The sequence below is a fragment of the Gadus macrocephalus genome, chromosome 10 (assembly GCF_031168955.1).
Source record: "Gadus macrocephalus chromosome 10, ASM3116895v1".
NCBI classification, from domain to species: Eukaryota; Metazoa; Chordata; class Actinopteri; order Gadiformes; family Gadidae; genus Gadus; species Gadus macrocephalus.
The window spans coordinates 1,492,224-1,514,428 of NC_082391.1; the positions used below are offsets into that span (position 1 = coordinate 1,492,224).

Genomic DNA, 22,205 nt, shown 5'->3' on the forward strand with positions numbered 1-22,205 from the left:
TGGAAACCTAGGATTAGATTATATGCAAGCCGGGATCTCAAGATAACCAAATAAGGTGAATAATAAACAATAATGAATTAATAATTATGGTTAGGGTTATTATTCTCCTGAAAATATTACAAACAAAAACAAAAAGCGTTTTGGTCAAGCTGGTCATGACAATAATCACAAGGTATTTGATAGGATTCACACAATTTTCTTTCATAAAGATCAAACAGCCAATGATGTTCCATAGTCTTCCTGTTATAGATTCTGTTGTGTCTCAGGAGAGAGTTAATACACCGTTAGCACCTGAAACATATCAAACAACTTATTTCACCTCACAGAAGCACCTCAAACAAAGACACAGTGAATCGATGGAGAATGTGGGCTTTACCACAACAGGTCGGTTGCCTTGGTGACCGAGGCAAAACTTTCCGTTCCCACTCAAATCAAACATGTAGGTTGTTGTAGAAGGAAAAATGAATGAAACTTCCACTGAATCAATATGGGGCCTGCCCGTAATTCCTACACCTACACATTGTTCTGACGCCTCAATGGTTCCGAAATATTTCCAATTAGATCGTCATGCCACTATGCCGACGCTTCAATGTTACGAAAACGGAACCCATTGGTCCGAAGGGCCGTTTGTCCGACTTTTCAAAAAGGAGGCGCATTAGGCCGACGGTTCAATATGCCGAATTGGCCTACATATAAAGACTCTCTCTCGCTCTCTCTCTTGTCACTTTGCTCTCCAAAATTCATCGTGAACGTGATATGTAGGTCTAGGTTGTAATTTGGTGCTTAGAGAGAGAGAGGGAGAGAGGTATAAAACTCTTTATATGTAGGCCTATTCGGGCATATTGAACCGTCGGCCTAATGCGCCTCTTGTTTGACTTATCGGACAAACGGCCCTTCGGAACAATGGGCTCCGTTTTCGTAACATTGAACCGTCGGCATAGTGGCATGTCGATCTAATGGGAAATATTTCGGACCATTGAGACGTCGGAACAATGAGGCGTCGGAATTACGGCATGGCACCAACGATACATTGGTTGAAACGACAATAACACCATCTGAATGGCCAGGGTTAAGGCTGGAGAGGACCTCAATAGGGAATAGGGAGGTGATGACCACATTCTGGGATAGGTTGGGGGTCGATGGTGATCACAGTAGTGATTAGGGTGGTGGGTGTTGGTGATCAGAGTAGTAAACAGGGTAGTGCTGACCAGATTAGGGAGGTGTGTGTTAGGAATAGCGTGGTAGTAACCAGACTAAGGGATAGTGTGTCGGGTGATCATAGAAGAGAGTCGGGTGGGGAGGACTACATTATCAGATAGGGTGAGGGTCGACGGGGATCACAGAAGGGAATAGGGTGGGGTTGACCACATTATGGGATATGGTGGGGGATGGTGATGCTTCCAGTTTTGAATGAGAAAGCGATGATCGGAGGGTGGTTAAGATCATAGCAAGGGAAATGGTGGGAATGGCCATTGTATAACACAAGTTAAAATGGCCAGTTGAAGGGTTGGTTATCAGAGAAGTTGGGCATTGGTGTGGAAACAGGGTGGAAATTACTCAGAAAGCTCAAGATCTACTTCAATGGCTTTGCTGAGGTCACAGTTAAAGTCCGACAGTTGAGGAATCTTTCCAGGGTACAACATACACACATCAGCACCAAATGACAAAACAGCCATAATTTTTGTTATACAATTGTGCATCAAAACTATTGAAAAATGACTCAGTCCCCTGTGAAACATCTTATTTTGTTCGTAAATTGGTATTTTGAAGGGTTATTATAAATTTCTTTGAATCATATTTTTCACATTAACACCTAATATGCTAATAATCCCAATGTATCATTTTTGCCTTAAATTTGCAAAGTGGGAAGTTGGTGGACGGAACCAGTTTCCGTCGCGATAAGACCAGTATCTTCGAGAAGAAGCAAGCTAATAATAAGCTTCTAGCAATAGCGTCAGCTATATATTTTCTGTGTCCCAGAGATGTTTTTGATTGTTTGACAGCAGATGGATTAGTTATTAAGAAATGTAGATTAATAAAATAATAATTTCTAAGAACATGATCCCATTCTTCGACTAAGGCCCTGACATTTCTCCAAGCGTTTTCCGGGGAATTTTTTATGACAGTTTGATGCACTTTTCTGTTGTACCGTATTTAAAAAGTAACAGCATGTTGAATGAAATAGTATTTGAGTTGGGAGGGATGGATGAATGTGGGGTACTGAAGGTTGGATTTCTGGTTCTAGCTGAAAACCAGACATAACAGCAATTTACCAAAATAAAAGCATACGAAGGCCCCGAATACACATAGAATGGAGGATTTGATAAACATTTTTTGTGCCTTCTTCAGACAAAATAAAGATGTAGATTTATATATTCTGATACGGATAGCGGGTCTTTGTGAACCTATTTGTAAAGCCAGACTACATACATGAGGCCCAACATATAGATAGCACTTCTGGAATCCCATCTTTTAACAGTCTAAAGTCTCTCTCTCTGTCTCTCTCTGTCTCTCTCTCTCGCACTCTTGTAATGACATTTTATGTACAATATCTATATATAGAACATAAATTACTACACAAAAAAGTCAGCCTATTCACAATTTGACAATCTGAAGAACCCAAAAGTAAATAAAATAAACGAAAACAGAAACATGGTTTGATAAACAACTTAAGAAAAATTACATCTTGGATATAACTTTATCGATGCTCTGATGGGACTACAGTTATTTGGGAAGCAACCTACCTTGTATCAAAAACATCCTCCTTCCCATCCAATGTTTCACCAGGAAGTAGGTCGAAAAGAATAGTACAAATAAAAAGAAAAACATGGGTTACTCCCCCAAACCCCCCTCAACGACATCGCATTGTTTGTTTGTTTGTTTGTTTGTGGTTTGTGTGTAAACAGAGCACCAATATATTCACGGCTCCATGTTTCTCGTCTGTACAAAAGTATAAATATATGCTCTTTTTCCAGCGGGAATTCTTTTTTTCCGTTCACATATTTAGGACGTAGCGAACGCACAATAATAAAAAAAAAAAAAAAAAGTTGATCTTAGTTCCAGGAGCTTCCAGGGAGCATTGTGTGCTGGAGGTGGGCGTTGTGTGTTAGTTCGTCCTGTCGATTAAGCCTCATTCAGCTCTAGTTCTGCTGGTGTGGATTCTCGCACCACGGTCGGTCTCTCTCTCCCCGCGGGTTTCTCAGTACAAAAAGAAAAACTATCCCATCGGCGACACGTGACACAGAGGGCGAGCAAAACGGTCCTACCGAGACCCCCGCTGTCCGACACAAAACAAAACACGGTAAAAAAGACAACAGAAACCAAACCAAAGAGTCGGGAGTTCTGGCTACAGGAGGTCCATCTTCGGTCTGTAGTGGAGAAGGAGCGGAGATTTCTGGGGAAATAAATGGAAAAGGAGTGTCAGCATGGCTCTGAAATGATCAATCCCAGTATACCTCCTGTTTAGGGCGTTATTGTCACAAACAATTGGTTATCTTTCTCTGAATATTAATATTGGACAATAAACCCTGGGGTGGTGATGCAGGACCCTGACGCAAAGCAGAGGAGTCTAAACAAATACAACAAAGTGTTCTGAATTAATTAAAAAAAGATTGCATTGCATCTGCTAATTAAAAATCGCCTGTTGCACGGAAGTGACAATTCTGTAGACCAATCAACGGACGGTGTGTGTAGCTCCACACTTTCAGAACCGCATGGAGGAGTGCCGAAAAATAGGTACTGGTATATTTTTACACACTTTACACCGATTTGTCTGTTAGCTTAAGTTGTCAGTTTGCTAAAAGATAATATATGAAGTTTGACACCACCCTGCTTATAAATGTGAATACATATCTATACACGCACATCTACAGACAACGTAGCAGTAGTTAGTAAGTTAAAACATTAGGAATGAACACACAAGGAATTTGTCTTGGTACACTGCTACAAAATGATCAACAAACACATACAAGAGTAACTTAGTATTTCGGTACAAAGCTCAAAGTGCGAACTTCACCTCATGTTTGTAATTCGGCTCAAAAGAGAAATAGAATAAAATTGTTTTTAACGGGGTCAAGAATACCAAGCAAAATGTCGAGGGGCTTTTCACTCGTTTAAACGCATCGTATAGAACTCAAGGCTATTCGAGGTCTAGAGGCAAGTAAATAAACACCACATATTATAATTTGGCATAGTAATGTCAAATCTATGACATAAAATAATAATTTATATTCACTGTTAACATTTTACTGGAACCCCTTTCTCACGGTGTGGAACAGATCAATATTCCCCTCACACCGGAGTGGCTAAGTGAATCATTATCGCTGCGGCCTGGCTCTCGAGCGACGGATCAATGAATAAAACATGTGATCGATCAGTACCTTAAATCTCCATCTTGTCACAACAACAAATTTCAAAGTGTGGTCCTTGCCCAGGATCTCCTCGTTGCATAAAATGTCCAGCTGAGAGAGACACAAAAACATCATTATTCAACCAGTAGTGGGCCCGAAAAGGCTCTGGATTCAGTCCCGGATGTCCTTAGTCTTCACGAAGACGTCCTTGAGCGAGACGCCCTGCATTCCTGCCTGGTCCTTAAAGATGTGTAAGAATATCCAAGAGTATCCAAAAATGACTGCTAAAGACTAACAGAGGAAATAGGTAAATTAGGGACATAAAGACATGATAGTGTTTAGTGTGTAATTATAGTTGGATGAGGTTAAGTAAGTAAGAGAAAGACAGAAAGGGGGTCTAACACTACCTTGAGGTGAAGACGGAGGGTGAATAGAAAGGGGGAGAGAGGAATAAATAACAGAGGTAGATTGAAAGAGAAGGAAGGAGACAGTGGTGGACGAGAGGAAGAGAAGGACAGAGGAGGAAGAAAGAAGGGTGGGCTCAGGAAGACACTGGATACACACTGACCATCACACAAACAGAGCTATTCGCGCAAAAACACACACACAAGTGTGCCGTTTTGACAGAGACATGACAGAATGTTACTGGGTCGAACACACTACCGAGGCTTGGGTGTATGTGGTGCCGGTGGTGGTTCTAAGGGTGTGTATCCGTGTGTGCTTTGTGTGTGAACTGATCTTGAATTTGACGTCTGTATGAGTGAAAGAGTCTGTTTTTCGTTTCAAATTGGATTAATTTGTCCTTCGTAGCAGACGCATGTATCCAAAACAGTGAGACACATGTCGTTAAGGAGCAGGTAGGGGTGAGGACACCTTGCTGCAGCTCGATTGGGACTTAGGTGGACCCTAGCGAACGGGAAAGCAGCATGCGGAACCCCTGAAGCGTGTGGTGTGCCGCGCGGCCACCATGGGGCGCTGTACCTCGTTGAAGGAGGTGAGGTTGAGCTTCTTGGCGATGAACTTCTTGAGGTGCAGGACGGTGGCCTGAGCCGAGCAGCGGATCCACTTCCTCTTCAGGCCCCGCAGCTTACTGCTGTTACACTCCAGACAGATGCTCACCTACACACACACACACACACACACACACACACACACACACACACACACACACACACACACACACACACACACACACACAGAACTCAATACTTGAGGAATAAGCAGTGACAAACGCAAACTCTCTAGGACCCTGATCAAACTCATGCATGTTGAGCCGCACGGACGACCCTTTGAATGCATACAGCATGACATCACAGGCGATGTGTATATTCACCGCTCCGTAGATTGCTGTGTATTAATGTCTTAATGTCGATAAAAGCTTTGTAGCGTAATGCAGAACGGTGGGGGTCTCTCCAGTCATGGAGAACGAGTGGACCACACTGGGTTTGTGGACTGCCAGACTGGAGAAAATAACTACAAAATGGAAATGTTGTAACGGACACCACAGGAAGATGGTAAGGGGTAAATTACAGCATGAACGTGTGTCTGATTGTATGATCTCTCAACAAAGGCCATAGTGTGTGTGTGTGTGTGTGTGTGTGTGTGTGTGTGTGTGTGTGTGTGTGTGTGTGTGTGTGTGTGTGTGTGTGTGTGTGTGTGTGTGTGTGTGTGTGTGTGTGTGTGTGTGTGTGTGATCATAAAGGATTGAAATATTCCAATGTAAAGTATTCCCTATACACGACTGTGACACAAAACTATTCACATATCTCTGGGGTATTTCAGAATGCGTTACCACGGAAACGGCAGAGCAGGTTGGTGATTTTGCTATGACCTTGGCGTCTTTCACCTTCTCCTGGCTGTTCTCTATGCATCTTTCCCAGCTTCCCTCTCTTTCTCTCCATCTCTCTGAAACCCCCCCTCCTCTCTTCCTCCCCCACCCCCATGTATTTCTCTCTCTCCGTCTCACCCCTCTCCGTCTATCACTCAACCCTCTCTCTCCATTTGTCTTTCTCTCACCCGCAACCACTCATCTTCCTCCGTCTGTCTCTCTAGGCCCTTGTTCCTCTCTCTCTCTCACTTGCTCTCGCTCACTCGATGTGTGTGAATTGCATCAGCATACTCGGCAACATATTACCACCCACATTCACACATGGCAATCAAAGCTAGGGTAGGCAACTCGGAGAAACCCGCCAGAGTGAGTTTTACTTCTTTAAACACCCAACCTCTCCCTTTGGGCCATCCTTCTAGGTCTGCTGAGCGCGTCGTGGGTACACCCCAGTCATGCACAATGAGCGCACTGGCAGTGTGCGCAGGTAGGTCGAGAGTTATGTAGACTACCCAATCCGTTACCAAGGGAAGTGCACGTGCACTAACTTGCATAGCATGAATGCGTGTAGAGTGGGCTCCATGGTCTAACCAACCAGCCGCAACCATCTCCTCCTCTCTCTCACCATCTCCTCCTCTCTCTCACCATCTCCTCCTCTCTCTCACCATCTCCTCCTCTCTCTCACCATCTCCTCCTCTCTCTCACCATCTCCTCCTCTCTCTCACCATCTCCTCCTCTCTCTCACCATCTCCTCCTCTCTCTCACCATCTCCTCCTCTCTCTCACCATCTCCTCCTCTCTCCCACCATCTCCTCCTCTCTCTCACCATCTCCTCCTCTCTCTCACCATCTCCTCCTCTCTCCCACCAACTCCTCCTCTCTCCCACCAACTCCTCCTCATTACCTCGTCTCTCCTCCACATATCGATTACATCCAGTCTGTCTAATCCGAGTCAATTCTTCTCCCCGTCGAGGAATTTAACTCATCTCAGTACTTTTCAGCTTTTCGTCTTCTTCTCCCACCTCGTGATCCTCTCCTACTTATTGTCCTTCAGTGTGGTCAACAACATGCGTCGCTCACATCGCTATGCACCAGGCCTCAGCCTTCCCCACGCCTTCTCCCTCCCTGTCATTCTTCCGGCTGCAGTGGGGCCATTATGTATTCTGAACCCGTTTCAGAGGGCGGCTGAATGACCTTCGACCCCCACCAGACACTGATGTCTATCCCTGAGGGCAGGAAGCGAGCCGATTGGCTGCTGTTGACAGCTTCTTCCAGGGAGCGCTTTTTATTCTAAAAGCACGTCGGAAGGCCAGAGAGCCATTTGGCCTACAGCTCTGCAGGATCATCGACATTTGAATTCAAATCTAATCCGCAGATCACCCCCTAATAAGAATATTGCTAACAGTTGCTAGATAAGACTTTATCTACGTTATAGACCTGGTTGTTCCAATGCAATTACCAAAAGCTACGACGCATCGCAATTTTAACAACCGAAAAATAACAACAATCTTGTTCTTTACCTTCGGTTTGGAAATGAAGTGATAAAATGTAACAAAAAGAAAGGTTTAAAGAGTCTGTTTGGTCATTTGAAGTCAACTTGTCTTGCTTCCTATTGGTTCAAAACGGTTTCTTTAGTAACTGTGGGGTTGGGGCTTACTGGTGGATGGGACGACATCAATTCAAATATAAAGAAACACAAGCTGCAACTTTCCAAAAAGGAGAATTTACCTAAATGAGAACCGAGAGAAATTGTTGAAAAAACATGAATGGCTTCCCCCAAAGCAAACAGCAGTTCATCAGGAGACGTTAGGACTCACATTTTGATGGGGATCAAACCTGCAAGCATCCCGTCCCTAGAAGGCCTGCCGTGTGCTGCTAGCATGGTTGAATGCAGCCGATTGGTGGCGCCATACCTGTTCGTCGCTACGGTGATAGTCGTTGTCCTCCTCTGGTTTCTCTTCCCCGGCCTCCTTATTTGTCGTCTCCTCTGATTTTGCGTCACCTGGTTAAAAAAAATTAAAAATGGGATGAGGGACCCTAGCATGCTAACGGGATGTTGATGATAAGTGTGTGAGAACATTATGTATGTCAACACACACACACACACACACACACACACACACACACACACACACACACACACACACACACACACACACACACACACACACACACACACACACACACACACACACACACACACACACACACACACACACACACACACACACACACTAATAAATCGGTGCGTAATACATGATCAAAGACTTGTTCAGATGTTGTTCGACCGAAACTCTAACAGTGAACCAACGTGATTGTCTTTCGGTGCCATCGAGTCCACATGGACCAAACAACATAAGCCATTATAAGAGGTGCTTATTGGTTCAATGCGGGGAGAAATCCTGCTCTGTTCTGACAGAAAAAGGCGGTCTGCCATCTGTTATTACTCTGTGTGGCTAATCAATTAAATGCTGGGGCTACGAGGTTCTTCTGATAGCCGGTTAGAGAGTGTCCGTCCCTCTGTGATTTAACAGCCGGTGTCTGTATTCCAGCAAAAATCATCAGGAATCACACACGACGGGCATTACACCGTGCAAGGGTGTTGAAAGAAATCTTTATTCTCACTCCTCCTTCGGTGAGGATACCTGCGGCAAGACATGAAAATATGTCCTTCTATCTCTCTCCTTGGTGTCTTCCTTCTCCCTTACTTCCAGAGGACTAGCTCTCTATTCATCAGAGAGGGAAGAGGGTAGATAATGAGGAGGATGGACAGATGGAGATAAAGAAAAGAAAGAAAGAAAGAAAGAAAGAAAGATAGAAAGAAAGAAAGAAAGAAAGAAAGAAAGAAAGAAAGAAAGAAAGAGGGAGATGGAGAGAACGGCGGGATAGAGGGTGGGAGAGAGGTTTGGAGAGAGCTAGCACGAGACAGATAATCACAGTCAGACGAACATTAAACTTAAAAGAGGAACCGGCTTGTATTTCTCTCTCATGTCACTGATCAACCTAGGAGAGGAGTGATGTCTCCAAAATAACCAGAACACCGCCCATTTCACCAAACAGAGCGTTCAAGCACAGATCTCAACCGGTTTTGAAGTGATGAAAAGAGCTTTCTAGAGATTTGGGATCTACAGATTTCAAGGTTTCAACAGCCATCAAACCCAAAAAAGTAGTCACCCCATACACAAACACACTCGCACACACTCTGCCTTCCTCGTGGTTCAAATCCACAAGTGCCTCTTCAAAATCTAGATTCATTTCTTCGTGTTCTATTAATTAGTGTTTCATTTCTTTGATGACTCGAAGAAAAGGTAATTTATTTTGGGCAAACCATTTGGGTTTCTTGACGATGCAAGTTAATAACAAATGTTTATGCAAAGCATTTTGGAAACAATTACTCCAATGCATTTGAATAATTTGGTTTGCCTATTGGGACGCTTGTGTGAGGAAAAACCAAAGCTAATCCCCCATAAGGGAGAAACTCAAATTAAACTGCTGCTGGTTTACAATCCTGGCCAAACATAAGTTAGTCAGGGTTTGCTTTTGTAGCACCTACCCTAAGAGGAGCTGTTCTTACCATATTTTCCAGTGGCTCTTTATAATTAGATACGCAACATTAGTTCCACTCTCGAGACAACAGGAACCACTTAACGTTTCTAAAGTCTAGCAGTAAGGGCAATTTTTACAGGCACGAAACAATAACAGCTTATAGAAGCAGTTGACGTTTTCTGATTGGCGCCCATCATCACCAGACGAAAGAGTCCTTTCAGGTCCTAGACCCTCGACAATCAGCAACAAGACATGCAGTACCCCATCCTTCCCCAGAGACGATACCCATCGTCTTACTTTTGGACTCTTTTAATAGGTCAGGGTTAAAATAACAGACAAGAAATAAAAGCAACTCAAAAGGAAAAACGTCTACGTATCAAACCCTACGGACGCATACAAACAGAATCTGGCCCGGATTGTGAGGGGATTGAGAAGAGAGGGGGGCTAGGCCTTCTCTGCCATTAGCACGGCGCTGATTGTCCCCGGAGAGTGGCCGGCTGATGGCCGACCCGGAGTGGACAGGATGGGCTTTGGGTCCCCTCAAAGCAACCTTGAGGGCTCCCGGGTTCCAGGAATAGACCCCGGGGCTACGGCACGTGGAATGGGATCGTGGCTCTTCAAGTGGAGACTCAGACTCCCTCGCTCAGTCCTCTGTGCTCGTTTGGTTCGCCAATGAGCGACAGTCAAGAAAGCACCTGTCGCCCAGCTGGCGGGACAGAGATGTATGGAACAGCCAGTACTCTTTTCTCCCTGCCATCTGCTCTCCGTGTATACTGCCTCACACGCTCCCGCCGTCTCTCTGTGTATACTGGCTCCGTCTGCCCCTTACGGTCTGTTTATCTCCCTCCCTTCTCTCCACGCTTTCAGATGTTGACTCATAACAGGAGTTTCTGGGGTGAGCCATATGAGAGAGAGCGCGACTGTATTTGTGTTCCACCATGTGCATGCCTTGGTTGCGAGTTCAACAATGTCTGTTCACCCGTGTGCATCCCTGGGTTATGTGCGCATGCCTAAGTGCATGCGTATGAGCGTTCCTGCGTGTGGGTGAGTGTGCGAGCGAGTCGGTCAGCTACAGAATAACCTGGAGCCTCCAGTCGCCAGTCTTGATTACCAGAGCTAAAGAGGGGGGGGTTCAAATAGCGATTGGCCCCGGCAGCGTAAACAACCTCTGGGCACACATTCTGCCCCCCCTCCCTGGTGGACCCCTACAGCAGCCGGGCCATCAAGCACCACTAGCAGGCCAGCCCCTCTCTGATTGGTTGATCTCCTCCTCCTCCTTTACTTGTGCCACTATCCTCAGCAGTCTGGCTGAGCTCTGCTCTTGTCAATTATTAGTTAAGCGCATCGAAGTCACACAGCTAGCTTGGTTTAGGGGTTGTAGCATGACGCTAACTCACATAGCAAGCTTTAGCACATAGCTTAGCTTAAGCAGGTATAGCATGATGCTTAAGGCTGTTTTTTTTTACTGCTCCTCAAAGTGCTGCCCGTAGACACGGAGAGCCTTCTCCGTCGTCGGAGACCCTGTTCGAGACCCTCTTCGTAGCTCTACGTGCGCACCCAATAATTTTTTAACTATCCGTCGAGGCAACCGATACGGACGGAGATGGGCTGTGATTGGTCCTCTAACAACATAATTACCAGAATCACTTTCCCAGTTTGACTCATCTCACAACAGCAGTACCGCCATTGTCGGAAGAGTTGGCTCAGTGACCGGTTGTACTTTGAATGTTCTATCGTATGTTTTCAATATTTATCAGCTCCAACTCGCAAAGCAGTGTTTGGCCCAATCCCATTTCTACCCCTTACCCCTTACCCCTTCCCCCTTCAAAACAAGGGGAAGGGGTAAGGGGAAGGGGAAGGGGTAGAAATGGGATTGGGCCTTTCTCTCTCGTCGTCATTGTTCACCGTGACCCGGGAGCACAACGACCAACGACCGTACCGACCATTGCCGTCATTTGATTAGGCCAGTCTTGCGTAGGAACCTCTACTGATCGGGCGGCGAATTGCATTGCTTATCCAACATCCCGACAGAGAACTTGGAAAGCTCGAGGGCTCTCTGTGGTTACAGAGTCGGAGTAGTGTACTTTAGCCTTTACTTATTTGAGCCGATGTAGCATGACGTAACCACACAGAGCTAGCTGGATGTAGCAGGAATAGCGTGCAGCCACCAGACGCAGCTAGCCGTGTGCTGTGATAGGGTGTGAGTGGGTGGGGTTTTACCATTCCGTTGGTCCAGGGGGGTTTTCATGTTGCACAGCTCTCCTTTGATGTCCCCAGGAACCTCCATCCCCAACTTCTGATAGAAGTCTCTCTGCTTCTTCATCTCCGCTATACAAACAGAGACAGAGAAGACCCCTTTGAACTATAGTCAGAGGGCTCTTTGCAAAGTTGAGTGAGAGAGAGTGAGTGAGTGAGTGAGTGAGTGAGTGAGTGAGTGAGTGAGTGAGTGAGTGAGTGAGTGAGTGAGTGAGTGTCCCCTACCCTCTTGCAATCCTGGGACGAGCTTGTATACAATGTCTTGCATTGTTCTGTCATGTCTGAAAGAGAATAACAGCAGGGGTAAGCTTCTGATTATTAGTTTATGAACATGTAGAACATATGCATTACAGTGAATAAGATAAATAAAGTGGGTAAAAAAAGAGAGAGGTAAACATAAGCAGACCCATCGTGCTGCCTAAATGGATAATTCGTGGTCAGCCACACCCCCCTAGTGTACAGAAGTAGAAAGCCACTACAAGTGGAGTTTTTACTAGGTTCTTACTTATATTACTTATGAAATTATATCTCATTAAAAACATATTAGGGATTGAATATCAAAGAGTTTCGGCAGTGTGTGTGTGTGTGTGTGTGTGTGTGTGTGTGTGTGTGTGTGTGTGTGTGTGTGTGTGTGTGTGTGTGTGTAAATGTTCTATTCCCTCACTCTCCACCTCATCCCTAACTCTCCACCTCAAGCTGGTGTGTAGTGAGCGTTCTGGCACCGATTGGCTGCCGTGCATCACCCAAGTGGGTGCTACATATTGGTGGTGGTTAGTGAGGTCCCCCCTTCACTTTAGGCGTCTTTGAGTGTTATTAATTATTATTATTCTTCATGTTTAACCTCTGTTTTCCTTTTATTCCTAGTCTGTTTTACATAGTTTTGAATGATGACTATATGCTCTGTAAGGTGACCTTGGGTGTCTTCAAAGGCGCCTCTAAATTAAATGTATTATTATTATTATTACCCTATGTACTGCAGCGGGTGACTTTGGTGAATCACGATTCTACAGGTCGGACACGTGTTGTTCTCCTCCAGGTACTTCACGAGACAGCTCCTGCAGACTACATCATGCATAACCACACAAACATATGTCATACGTTTGTGTCTCATATGTCTTTAATCTGCTGAAGGTATGAGAGTTGGAAACAGTGAGAGCAGAAAAGAGCAGAATGGTGCAGATTTGGAAACCACACAACCCCTCCCAAGTCAGGCACAGTCAACTCCAAACAGATATTTTTACAGCAGTTTTGATACACATGATTTAATATAACCAAATAAAATTTATTATATACCATCTGGGATTAATAAAGTACTCCTCCTATATAATAAAGTACTCTTCAGGCACAAGCCAGATATTTAGATCATGGCTTTACAATAAAAATGTTAATCATTCGATTTGCCACCTAAAATTATTGTTATTATAGTATGCTAGCGTGCTTGTACACTTAGTATTCATGAAGCTTGTCTGGCTAGCCTGAGCAGCGCTAGATACTTGTGTGTTGAGCTCAGTTGAACTATCATGGGAACTGCACCGACGTGACGAGAATCTCCTCATCTAAAAACATAATCTGGCGGTTTCTCATTCAGACAAGGTGTTGGCCTACAGCGCTCTCTAGTGGAATGTTGTGGCACTGCTGGGCATTAGCGCGTATTTTATGCCGTTGTGGGGGAACATGCAGCAGCAGAAAAATTGAGGGAAGTTTTGAAGAGATCAAGAGAAATAAACTGGCAGAGAGAGAGACAGACAGACAGAATAAGCAAAAGCGAGAAAGCTAGAGCGAGGATGCACCGTAGTATCACAAGTGTGTTGGTATACAGAGATTTTTAACATGATGGATAGATTTTGGCATTGTGCGTGTGTGACTCAGACTCACAGGTGTGTAAACACTCCGTAACCGTGGTAGCATCGATCAGGTATCCCTCACACAGCCGACAGGTGATGTGGGCGTTGATATCCCACAACTTGATCTTCCTGGTCAGCATGTCGGGGTTCTAAACACACACACACACACACACACACACACACACACACACACACACACACACACACACACACACACACACACACACACACACACACACACACACACACACACACACACACACACACACACACGAGGGAGGGTGTTCCGTTAGCATGTTAGCTGGTAAATAGGCAGCCAAAATAATAAGGTATGGAGGTCATGACTAACCACCAGCTAAAGAGCAACCGCTAAGTCACAACGACTGTCCTGTGTCTGTTAGTTACTACATCGCACAAGGGCTGCAACTCATGATTATCGGGGTCGGCACCCTATTGCAATGCTGCCAAAACGAGCACGCAAGGTGCCATAACAATGCCATTACACGGGCATGAGCAATATCAAAATTAATCTATTTGTTATGTAATTGAGTAATTACAAACCTGGATAAAATAATAACACATTTAGAAATAATGTTAAAATAATTCACTATACTCAAACGACATAATTACTTATAACAGCACACACACAGCCGTGCATAATTTGCGAGTCTACCACCTTCACTTCCTCCCTATTGTCAGCAGACATGCTAGAGCTTATGCCTTACGTTGGCGTCTGCACCGCCAAAAGTTGGGCAGGGTCCCTAAATAAGCGGGCTGAGCCGTACTTATTTTTCGCTACTCGTCCGTTGGGGTGCCGAGCGGTCTGAAAGGGTGCCGAAAAGGTGGAGCTACACACGCCGGCGGTTGATTGGTCAATAGAACAGTCACTTTTGTGCGACAGCGGGGTGAAAACAAAGAAAACACAGAGCTCCCCCCGAGGTAATTTTTGGACAACGGCGAAAGCTTTGTTTATTAAAGAAAATGTCGCACAGAAGTTTGCCGTCCTTCTTGGACGTATTCCAATGTTGCCCTTTGTTTAATGTGTTGCTTTCTTCTTTCTCAGTGAATATAGTAGCAGGCTACACTCTGTCACGCTGCTATGATGTCGCAATGCTTACGTAGCTGCCACGGCTGTCGCCATCCGGCTTAAACGCCATCCGCGTCCTACCATAAGGGTACTGTCGGCAGTGGGAACGCGAGCCGTAACCGTACCGAACCGCTCGGTGGAAACTAGGCATTACACCATCAGGCTGAGAGAACGCAGTGATATGCAAGGAACTAGTTTGTTTAAAGCCGAAAAGTGGAGGAAGTCGCAACAATATTTACTGATCATTTTGAGGTGAGAGGGTTGATATCAAGAAGATATTTGCCGTTACAACCTCTGAAGCCCCCAAATGGTAGGGAAGCAGAGAGAACTCTTTAATCAGAAGATATTTTGGTATTGACGCTCTAGACGGTAAGCGAACAGCAGCATTAATGAAATAAATAAGTTAATGCATGTTATGAAAAGAATAACTGCTACGGGGTATAGGAATATTTTGTAAAAATTGGTAAGTGGCCGGACATCCAAAAGGTTGCCGACCCCTGGTTATGCCCGTTGTTTATGATTAATCACTTGATAAAATAAATCTAAATTATCACCAGAGCCCTAAGAGCTTGCATTTAGTATAATAATGAGGAACCCCCAAATGGTTCAATTTCTGAAGCTCCAAGTATCAAAAAGGGTGTATTTGCCTAATTCACTGATTCAAACAATCAAAATAATAAATGCATTTATGTTGATCAAATTAATTAATTTACAAAAAATTACATAAAAGTTTCAACGACACCTATTACCAACAAAAGAGAAAGGCGGGAAAAAGGTCAGGGGTCACACTCACCCCTAGCGCCGCCATGTGGACACTGCGGTTGTCGTGGCGACCACTAGCGTTCCTGTTGATGTGCACTGCTGACGTGGCCGACGTCGTTTACCGCTAGCTCCTCATCATGGAACACCCCTCCTCAGCACCTGGAGAGAGAATGGGGGGGGGGGGAGGGAGGGAGGGAGGGAAGGGGGGGAAGACAGGGAGGGAGGGAGGGGGGAGAGGAGGGAAGATGGAAGGAACATTGTTAGAATAATCTGTGTTATTAAGAAGAGTTCTTTGGGGGAGAATAAGTATTCTTGGACTGTACGAATAGAAAAGGCTGCTTACATGGTCAGGTGACCTTGGGTGTCTTGAAAGGCGCCTCTAAATGAAATGTATTATTATTATTATTATTACATCAAACTGATCTGTAAACAATTCTGAATAGAATCTTGCTTTGCCCTTGCTTGTTTCTAGTAACTAAAGCTACACCTCATTCCCACAGCTCCCAGTATGTCCTGCTTTAGCACAACCCGACGTGGTAACTACCGTGACCTGGCGCCCGAATGAAGAGGAATTCTGTCACGGCAAAGGTTCTGTTGTGAGAAGTGTGTGTGTTGTTTGTCTGAAGAATCCAGGACTTGTGGAAACAGCCAGCCTCTCTGAGCGCGAGGTAATGATGGGAACAACAGTAGTGAAAAAAATAACAGTGGTGTCTGTCTGTCTGTCTCTCACACACACACACGTTATAGAGGCTGCATGCACAAGTGCACACACACTCTGCAGTGTATAGGGTACAGACATCTTCACTACCACACACACACACACACACACACACACACACACACACACACACACACACACACACACACACACACACACACACACACACACACACACACACACACACACACACACACACACACACACACACACACACACACACACACACACACACCAGGGTCAGCCAAGCCGTCTACCAGACTGTAAAATGAGCTTGTTCGTGTGCAGGGTGTGTGAGGGGGACTTTTAAGGACACGCGCGGCAAGAGCCAATCAGAAAGCAGAACAGGAATGCCATTATCGCCGAACATGGGAAGTCTGGGTTCTTAGCTGCGTGCTGCGAGTAATGATGTTCATCTCAACGTAAAGCTATATTTCTCATGCCAGGGCAGACATGCTACCACCGATGCTGTTGCGGTTGATGTCTTGGGGAGGCAAAGACTGTGGGTTCTTAGCATGTTATCGGCATGCTTTATGGACGCATACTAGACTAACTACAGAGTAAAGAGATAATGAGACCAACTCTGGTATAGCAGAAGCTCATAGATGCACAATGACAATGGGAAGTGCCGGCGGAGACCCAGTGGGTTGATTGAAAGAGGAAGTTTGGCTAGGATTGCACATGTTTTTACCCTGCCAAATATGCCCGTCTTATGCACACCTTTTTCCCGGCATGGTCCGCGCGTTTACACTGCCCGAGTGCCCGAGGTAAATTGCCTGCTTGAGCTAGCACCCCGATTTACCCTCCCGGACCCTACACACGTTGGCAGTTTCATTTGATGTGAATTCGATAAGACGCTCCGTGGTTCCGGTGGGAAACAATGTTTTCTGCACTTGCAAATAGTTACTCGTGTTTGAAGCCTACACTTATTCCTGCATGATGGTGTCTTCATTCATAAAATAATTAAAATTTGGGGGTATGTAAATTATTATTAAGACGTCTAGACTAACAGGGATTTTACCCCCTCGATTTCACACAGGGAAAACTGTGAAATTGCCGGAAAACTGTGAAATTGCCGGGCATGCCGAGCTGCGAACAAAACCTCCTTGGCAGTGTAAAAAGGCCTACAGACAAACACACACAGCAGCATGTTCTCTGTAATACAGAAACTATTAGTCTTAGATCTTAGCGATTAATAGAAATGAATAAGTCAAGTAGTATTTTATTACGGAGAATTGTTGTATTGTTAATTTAAAGTAAAAGCTGTGTCCAGGGAAAATCTGGACTTCTGCTAAACTATACCTGCTCAAAAGGTTGACCTTTTAAAGGTCAATGGCATGCTATTTTATGGATGCTTTTATATAGTTGATAGTGGGCCCCTAATAAAGCATTTGAAGAAGTTCAAGAAATTCATCCTTTATGCAGAAATACAGCCACTACAAGCCAGTCCCACAATGAGCTCTCCACAAACTTGCCGCTTTTTAGAAGCGGGTCAAGGTGGAGGGTGGGGGTGTGGCCCTGAGCAGCTTGCGCCCACGGTACCATACGCTCGTGTTTACAGTGGATCGCAGAGGGCTGGCCCGAATGCCATTTTTCAGGCCGTTTGGTTTTTCCGAGCAAATATTCGAATACTCGTTCCAGAAAAACCACATCAGTGTTTCCCCCAGTAAATGTCTCAGTCAAGGTGGTAAGCAGTCGGCGGTGTTGTTGGCCGAAAAATTTTGGGGGTATTTTGCTCAAAGATGCCAGTACGCATGAATGAAATAAACGACTGTTTATTTCCATATAAATAAACAACAGTAGGTACAAATGTTGTGCAAACATGCAGATTTTTCGGCCCTCGGTGTGAGGGAGGGGTCCGTTAAGTCGATGGATGCGATGTTTAATCATTTAGTCCAAACTACAGTAGGCTACGGGCAAACCTGAAGTCACCGTCGTGACATTTCATATACGTCCCGCGTGTGTGTGTGTGTGTGTGTGTGTGTGTGTGTGTGTGTGTGTGTGTGTGTGTGTGTGTGTGTGTGTGTGTGTGTGTGTGTGTGTGTGTGTGTGTGTGTGTGTGTGAAAGGGAGGAACTTATTTGAAATCGGCCGTGCGTGCCTGTTTGTTGTTTATTGTTTTTGATTTAACAATATATAGGTTTAGAGAAATCTGGCTTTCAGAACTCAGTGCCTACCCACTCACTGACCTCACCGCACTGGCGGTAGATTTACAGGTGACTATGATAGACTATGCAACAATATATTCAACCACCAGATGTCCCCGTCTCAATTACACTCAAAAAACTTTATTGGCACGACTAATGTTGTAAACAGTATTACGAATGCCATTTATTTATTTTATTTATTTATTTATTTTTTTACATTGGTAGTCAAGGCGGGGCCCTAGTCTTGTTAAGGCGGCCGCCTTAACAAGATAGTGCTGGGGGAAACCCTGCACATTAATAAATCCGTATATACTCCCTGGAACCGATTTCGACAGTATCTGCATATTTTGTTGAAGATTTAATAGATTTTGAACGTTAATTAGTAGGCCTAAGTAAGTGGGAGTTCCTTCGTTTTTCCCCGTGGAAGCGAACATCTGTTGTTCCGTTCCAAATCAGCTGTCCTCTGCCATCTCCGCCCTTACGGGAGCTTTTCAATTCATTCTGGAACGTGCATCTTTTCAGGGAATTTGTACAATAAATCCATAACAAATACCGAATATTGATTGTCTTATGTGTCCGTAATCCATTATATTGACCGGGTATTCCCAAGACACTCACGCTCTGCAGCAAGCTAGTCACAGTTGATTGGCGCGGCGCTGTACAGCGAACGTAAACAAACAACTAAGCCAAGGTTAGCATTTCGCTAAGCATTTCTTTTCCTCCCGAGATCCCGCTAATGTTCCGTTATAAAGTAAAGGGAAACAAGATATATATTCTTCCTCCACCTCTCTTGCTTCTCTGCTTGGTGTCGCTGATAGTTTGCCTCCCTCGCTCTGGTAACGTCACGTACGTGAAAAAAAGAACGGAGCTCCGAATACTGATTTAAGCTTCGAATCTAAATTTTCCGAACGAGTATTCGAATATTCAAATGATTCGGGCCAGCTCTAGTATCACAATGGCTTGGATTCATAATATCATCCGGAGGAGCACACAGCTTTTGGCCGTGTTCTGTATATATTCTAGAACACTCTGGGTGCTCCGGTTTGAAACCTGGAGCTCTATATCTAATACATACCCAGAATGAACCATGACATTGAGGAGAAAGCTGGGAGACATCCTGCGCAACAATCCCTTTCTCCTCCATGTCGCGGTTCAATCTGGAATTCAGGGAGTCAAAGCCAAATTCCGATTCCTCTATTATTCCCCGAGGAGCAATTCGGTTTTACAGCTAACCCAGGGTTTTTTCTAAACAAGGGAACAGGGGCGCTGCGCCCCGATACTCCCGGCGTGCGCCATCCTACCGAAATGTCGACTGAACCTGTCAGACTTGGATCTGTACTTACATGCTGCTGTACAACATACACTATTTCTCAAAACGATCTTTTCTCCGCGAAAATATCCCAACACCACCACCTGACAATGTGTCTGATCCTCAAATAACTTATAATTACTCCAAAAATATTCCGATCCGAATTGGAGTTTCCCAGACCGAGTCGACATGCTAACGTTAAAGTTATTAGCAGCTAGCTAGCTAGCTACTATGTATTTGAATGGGTTTTTGGTCTAGGCGCTAAGATGCTAAGCAAGTATACAAGACCATTCCAGTTCTCTCTGCACAAAGCTACGGGTTCCCGGTTACCAGGGAACCCGTAGCAGGGAACTAAATGGCAGCTGCACGGCCGAATTAGCCCAATAAAAGTGTAGTAACCCAGAGAACCAGCTACAACATAGTTTTCATCCAAACGAGCCGTCTTTAGCGAACGGTGAATTGCATTGGCTTCTACGAGCAGTCGGCTTTCAGCCGCGAGCTTAGGGACCGTCTGCAAAGTGCAAAACTGAAAACGACAACAATAGTAACATTTCTATAGCGTCGCCATTATTGACTCTAGAGCCCCAAAACTTGTTCCATAGAGGCATGGCACAGGAGGTCTACCATGACTAACGCTACCCTGAACCACCTCCTCAGGATCAGTATTGAGGGGCCTGCAATTGATCAATTTGATTTTGACAAGGCAGTGAGCCGTTGGGGCAGTCTCAGGAACAGACGGCTGCTGTTGTGATTTGTCCTACTTAATAAAAGTTTAGCCAATATTTTTGAAATTTGTCGTGTTTATTTACAGGGTAAAGTTGTACAAGTCTACCAAAAGTTGATAGTATTTTAGTTTTTCAGGATGACCACAAGAGCTAGAATTTCTCTCTAAGATAGCCTCAGAATGTACCATTTAATCATTATTTTTTCAAAGGCTTCGCGCCGTGGAAGGGGGAGACCCCCCTTCCACACCATCCCCCGCCTCGGGAGCGTTGCTCCCTCGGCTTTGCGCAGGGGTCTGCTCCCTGCTACTTTTTTTTTCTAGAAAAACCCCTGTAACCCATCCATCAAGGGTAAAAAGTACAAGGGTAAACACGCCCACCTGTGATGTCATAAGGGGCAGACTTCCAAAACGGCTTGTCACTGCTAATCACACCACACCTGGTGGCATATGGGACCTTTAAGTTAGAAAACCTACTAAAGTGATATTTTCATTGCCTGGGACCTTTAAAATCTAGGCCGATGACAATGTTCAGGCAGGCATTATGCATGCAGGCTTTATGCTGCCTCTCTTAACGTCGTCCTTATCTGAATCGGCCATCAGCAAACACTCCCAGAACAAGTGTTTCAAGAAAAAAATAAAACATAGTGGTCCTTTAATGCTCACATAAAAACAGAATAATTAAGTATTGAAATAACTTATCAGGTTATTTTGCCTCTGAATTTAACTCTTCAAATTTTCAATTAATAATTTTCACCTTTAATTTTCCATGTTCAATGTATAAAATTCACCTTTAAAAAATTAAACGTCCCCAAATTCAACATGCCTGAGCTGCAAAATTTAATGTAGGAAATTCAGTGTTAACATCCGGGGACCATAGGAAGAGCAATCGATCTAGATGCTAGATCACGGTCAAGCAAGGAGAGCGAGCGGGAATAATTAGTGTTACTCGTTGGATACTTGATTCTAGGCATTTTTCAAAAAGGAAATGGTCAAATATATACTGTTGTGTTACATTTCATTGACTAAAAATGCGTTAGAACACGTCCATCTCGAAGACGAGTTTGTTCAGATTTTTTCATTTTCGTTTTCTGACCGAGGTAATATACCAGCCTGAGTTTGCACCCCAATTTACCCTCCCTCTACACATATTGGCGGTTTCATTTTGATGTAAATGCGATTAGTCGGCTCCGCAGTTCCAGGGGCGGGACTTGGGTAGAGGTGTTGCTGCGTTGTCTCCTCAACAGAGACAACACAGCGATAAACACTAGCTGGAGCTACCGTGAAAACCGCAAGCAGCTGATCATGTGAGAGAAGTTGATGCAGTCGCATGAAACGAAGACTGGGAAAGATGCGAAGGATGTTAACACTTACAACAAATTCATACATTGAATTTTGCAGACCAATGTGCAATCAACGATTGAGCATGGTCTGGCAGTAGCCAGGCTAGCTGCTTGCAGCTTTCTCAAGAACAACTCATCCAAACAACATCACACTCGACACTGCAGCTTCTGGGGACCGCAAGTAAGTCACCCGGCAAGTGTAAATTTGATTGAACAGTTTACGAGAAAAATTCCAATTTAATCTCCTTTGTAATGCCTAAAGCATGGATTTAATTTTTGCGGAGGAATTAATGTCCAAATA

At 44.6% G+C, this 22,205-nt stretch overlaps 1 protein-coding gene across 1 annotated transcript in view; it reads right to left on the minus strand.

Annotated features, from left to right (window-relative positions):
* Positions 1–2,097: 2,097 nt before the first annotated feature.
* LOC132466613 (polycomb group RING finger protein 3) overlaps positions 2,098–22,205 on the minus strand; it is a 33,657-nt gene continuing 13,549 nt past the window's right edge. Inside the window, exons 2-10 of the mRNA XM_060063877.1 lie at positions 15,699–15,826; positions 13,850–13,967; positions 12,940–13,036; positions 12,200–12,255; positions 11,939–12,046; positions 8,086–8,174; positions 5,331–5,468; positions 4,380–4,460; positions 2,098–3,394 (exon numbers count right to left, since the gene is read on the minus strand). Of these exons, the coding sequence (XP_059919860.1) occupies positions 3,347–3,394; positions 4,380–4,460; positions 5,331–5,468; positions 8,086–8,174; positions 11,939–12,046; positions 12,200–12,255; positions 12,940–13,036; positions 13,850–13,967; positions 15,699–15,713 (750 nt within the window). The 5' untranslated portion in view covers positions 15,714–15,826 and the 3' untranslated portion in view covers positions 2,098–3,346. The remainder of the gene's footprint in view (positions 3,395–4,379; positions 4,461–5,330; positions 5,469–8,085; positions 8,175–11,938; positions 12,047–12,199; positions 12,256–12,939; positions 13,037–13,849; positions 13,968–15,698; positions 15,827–22,205) is intronic.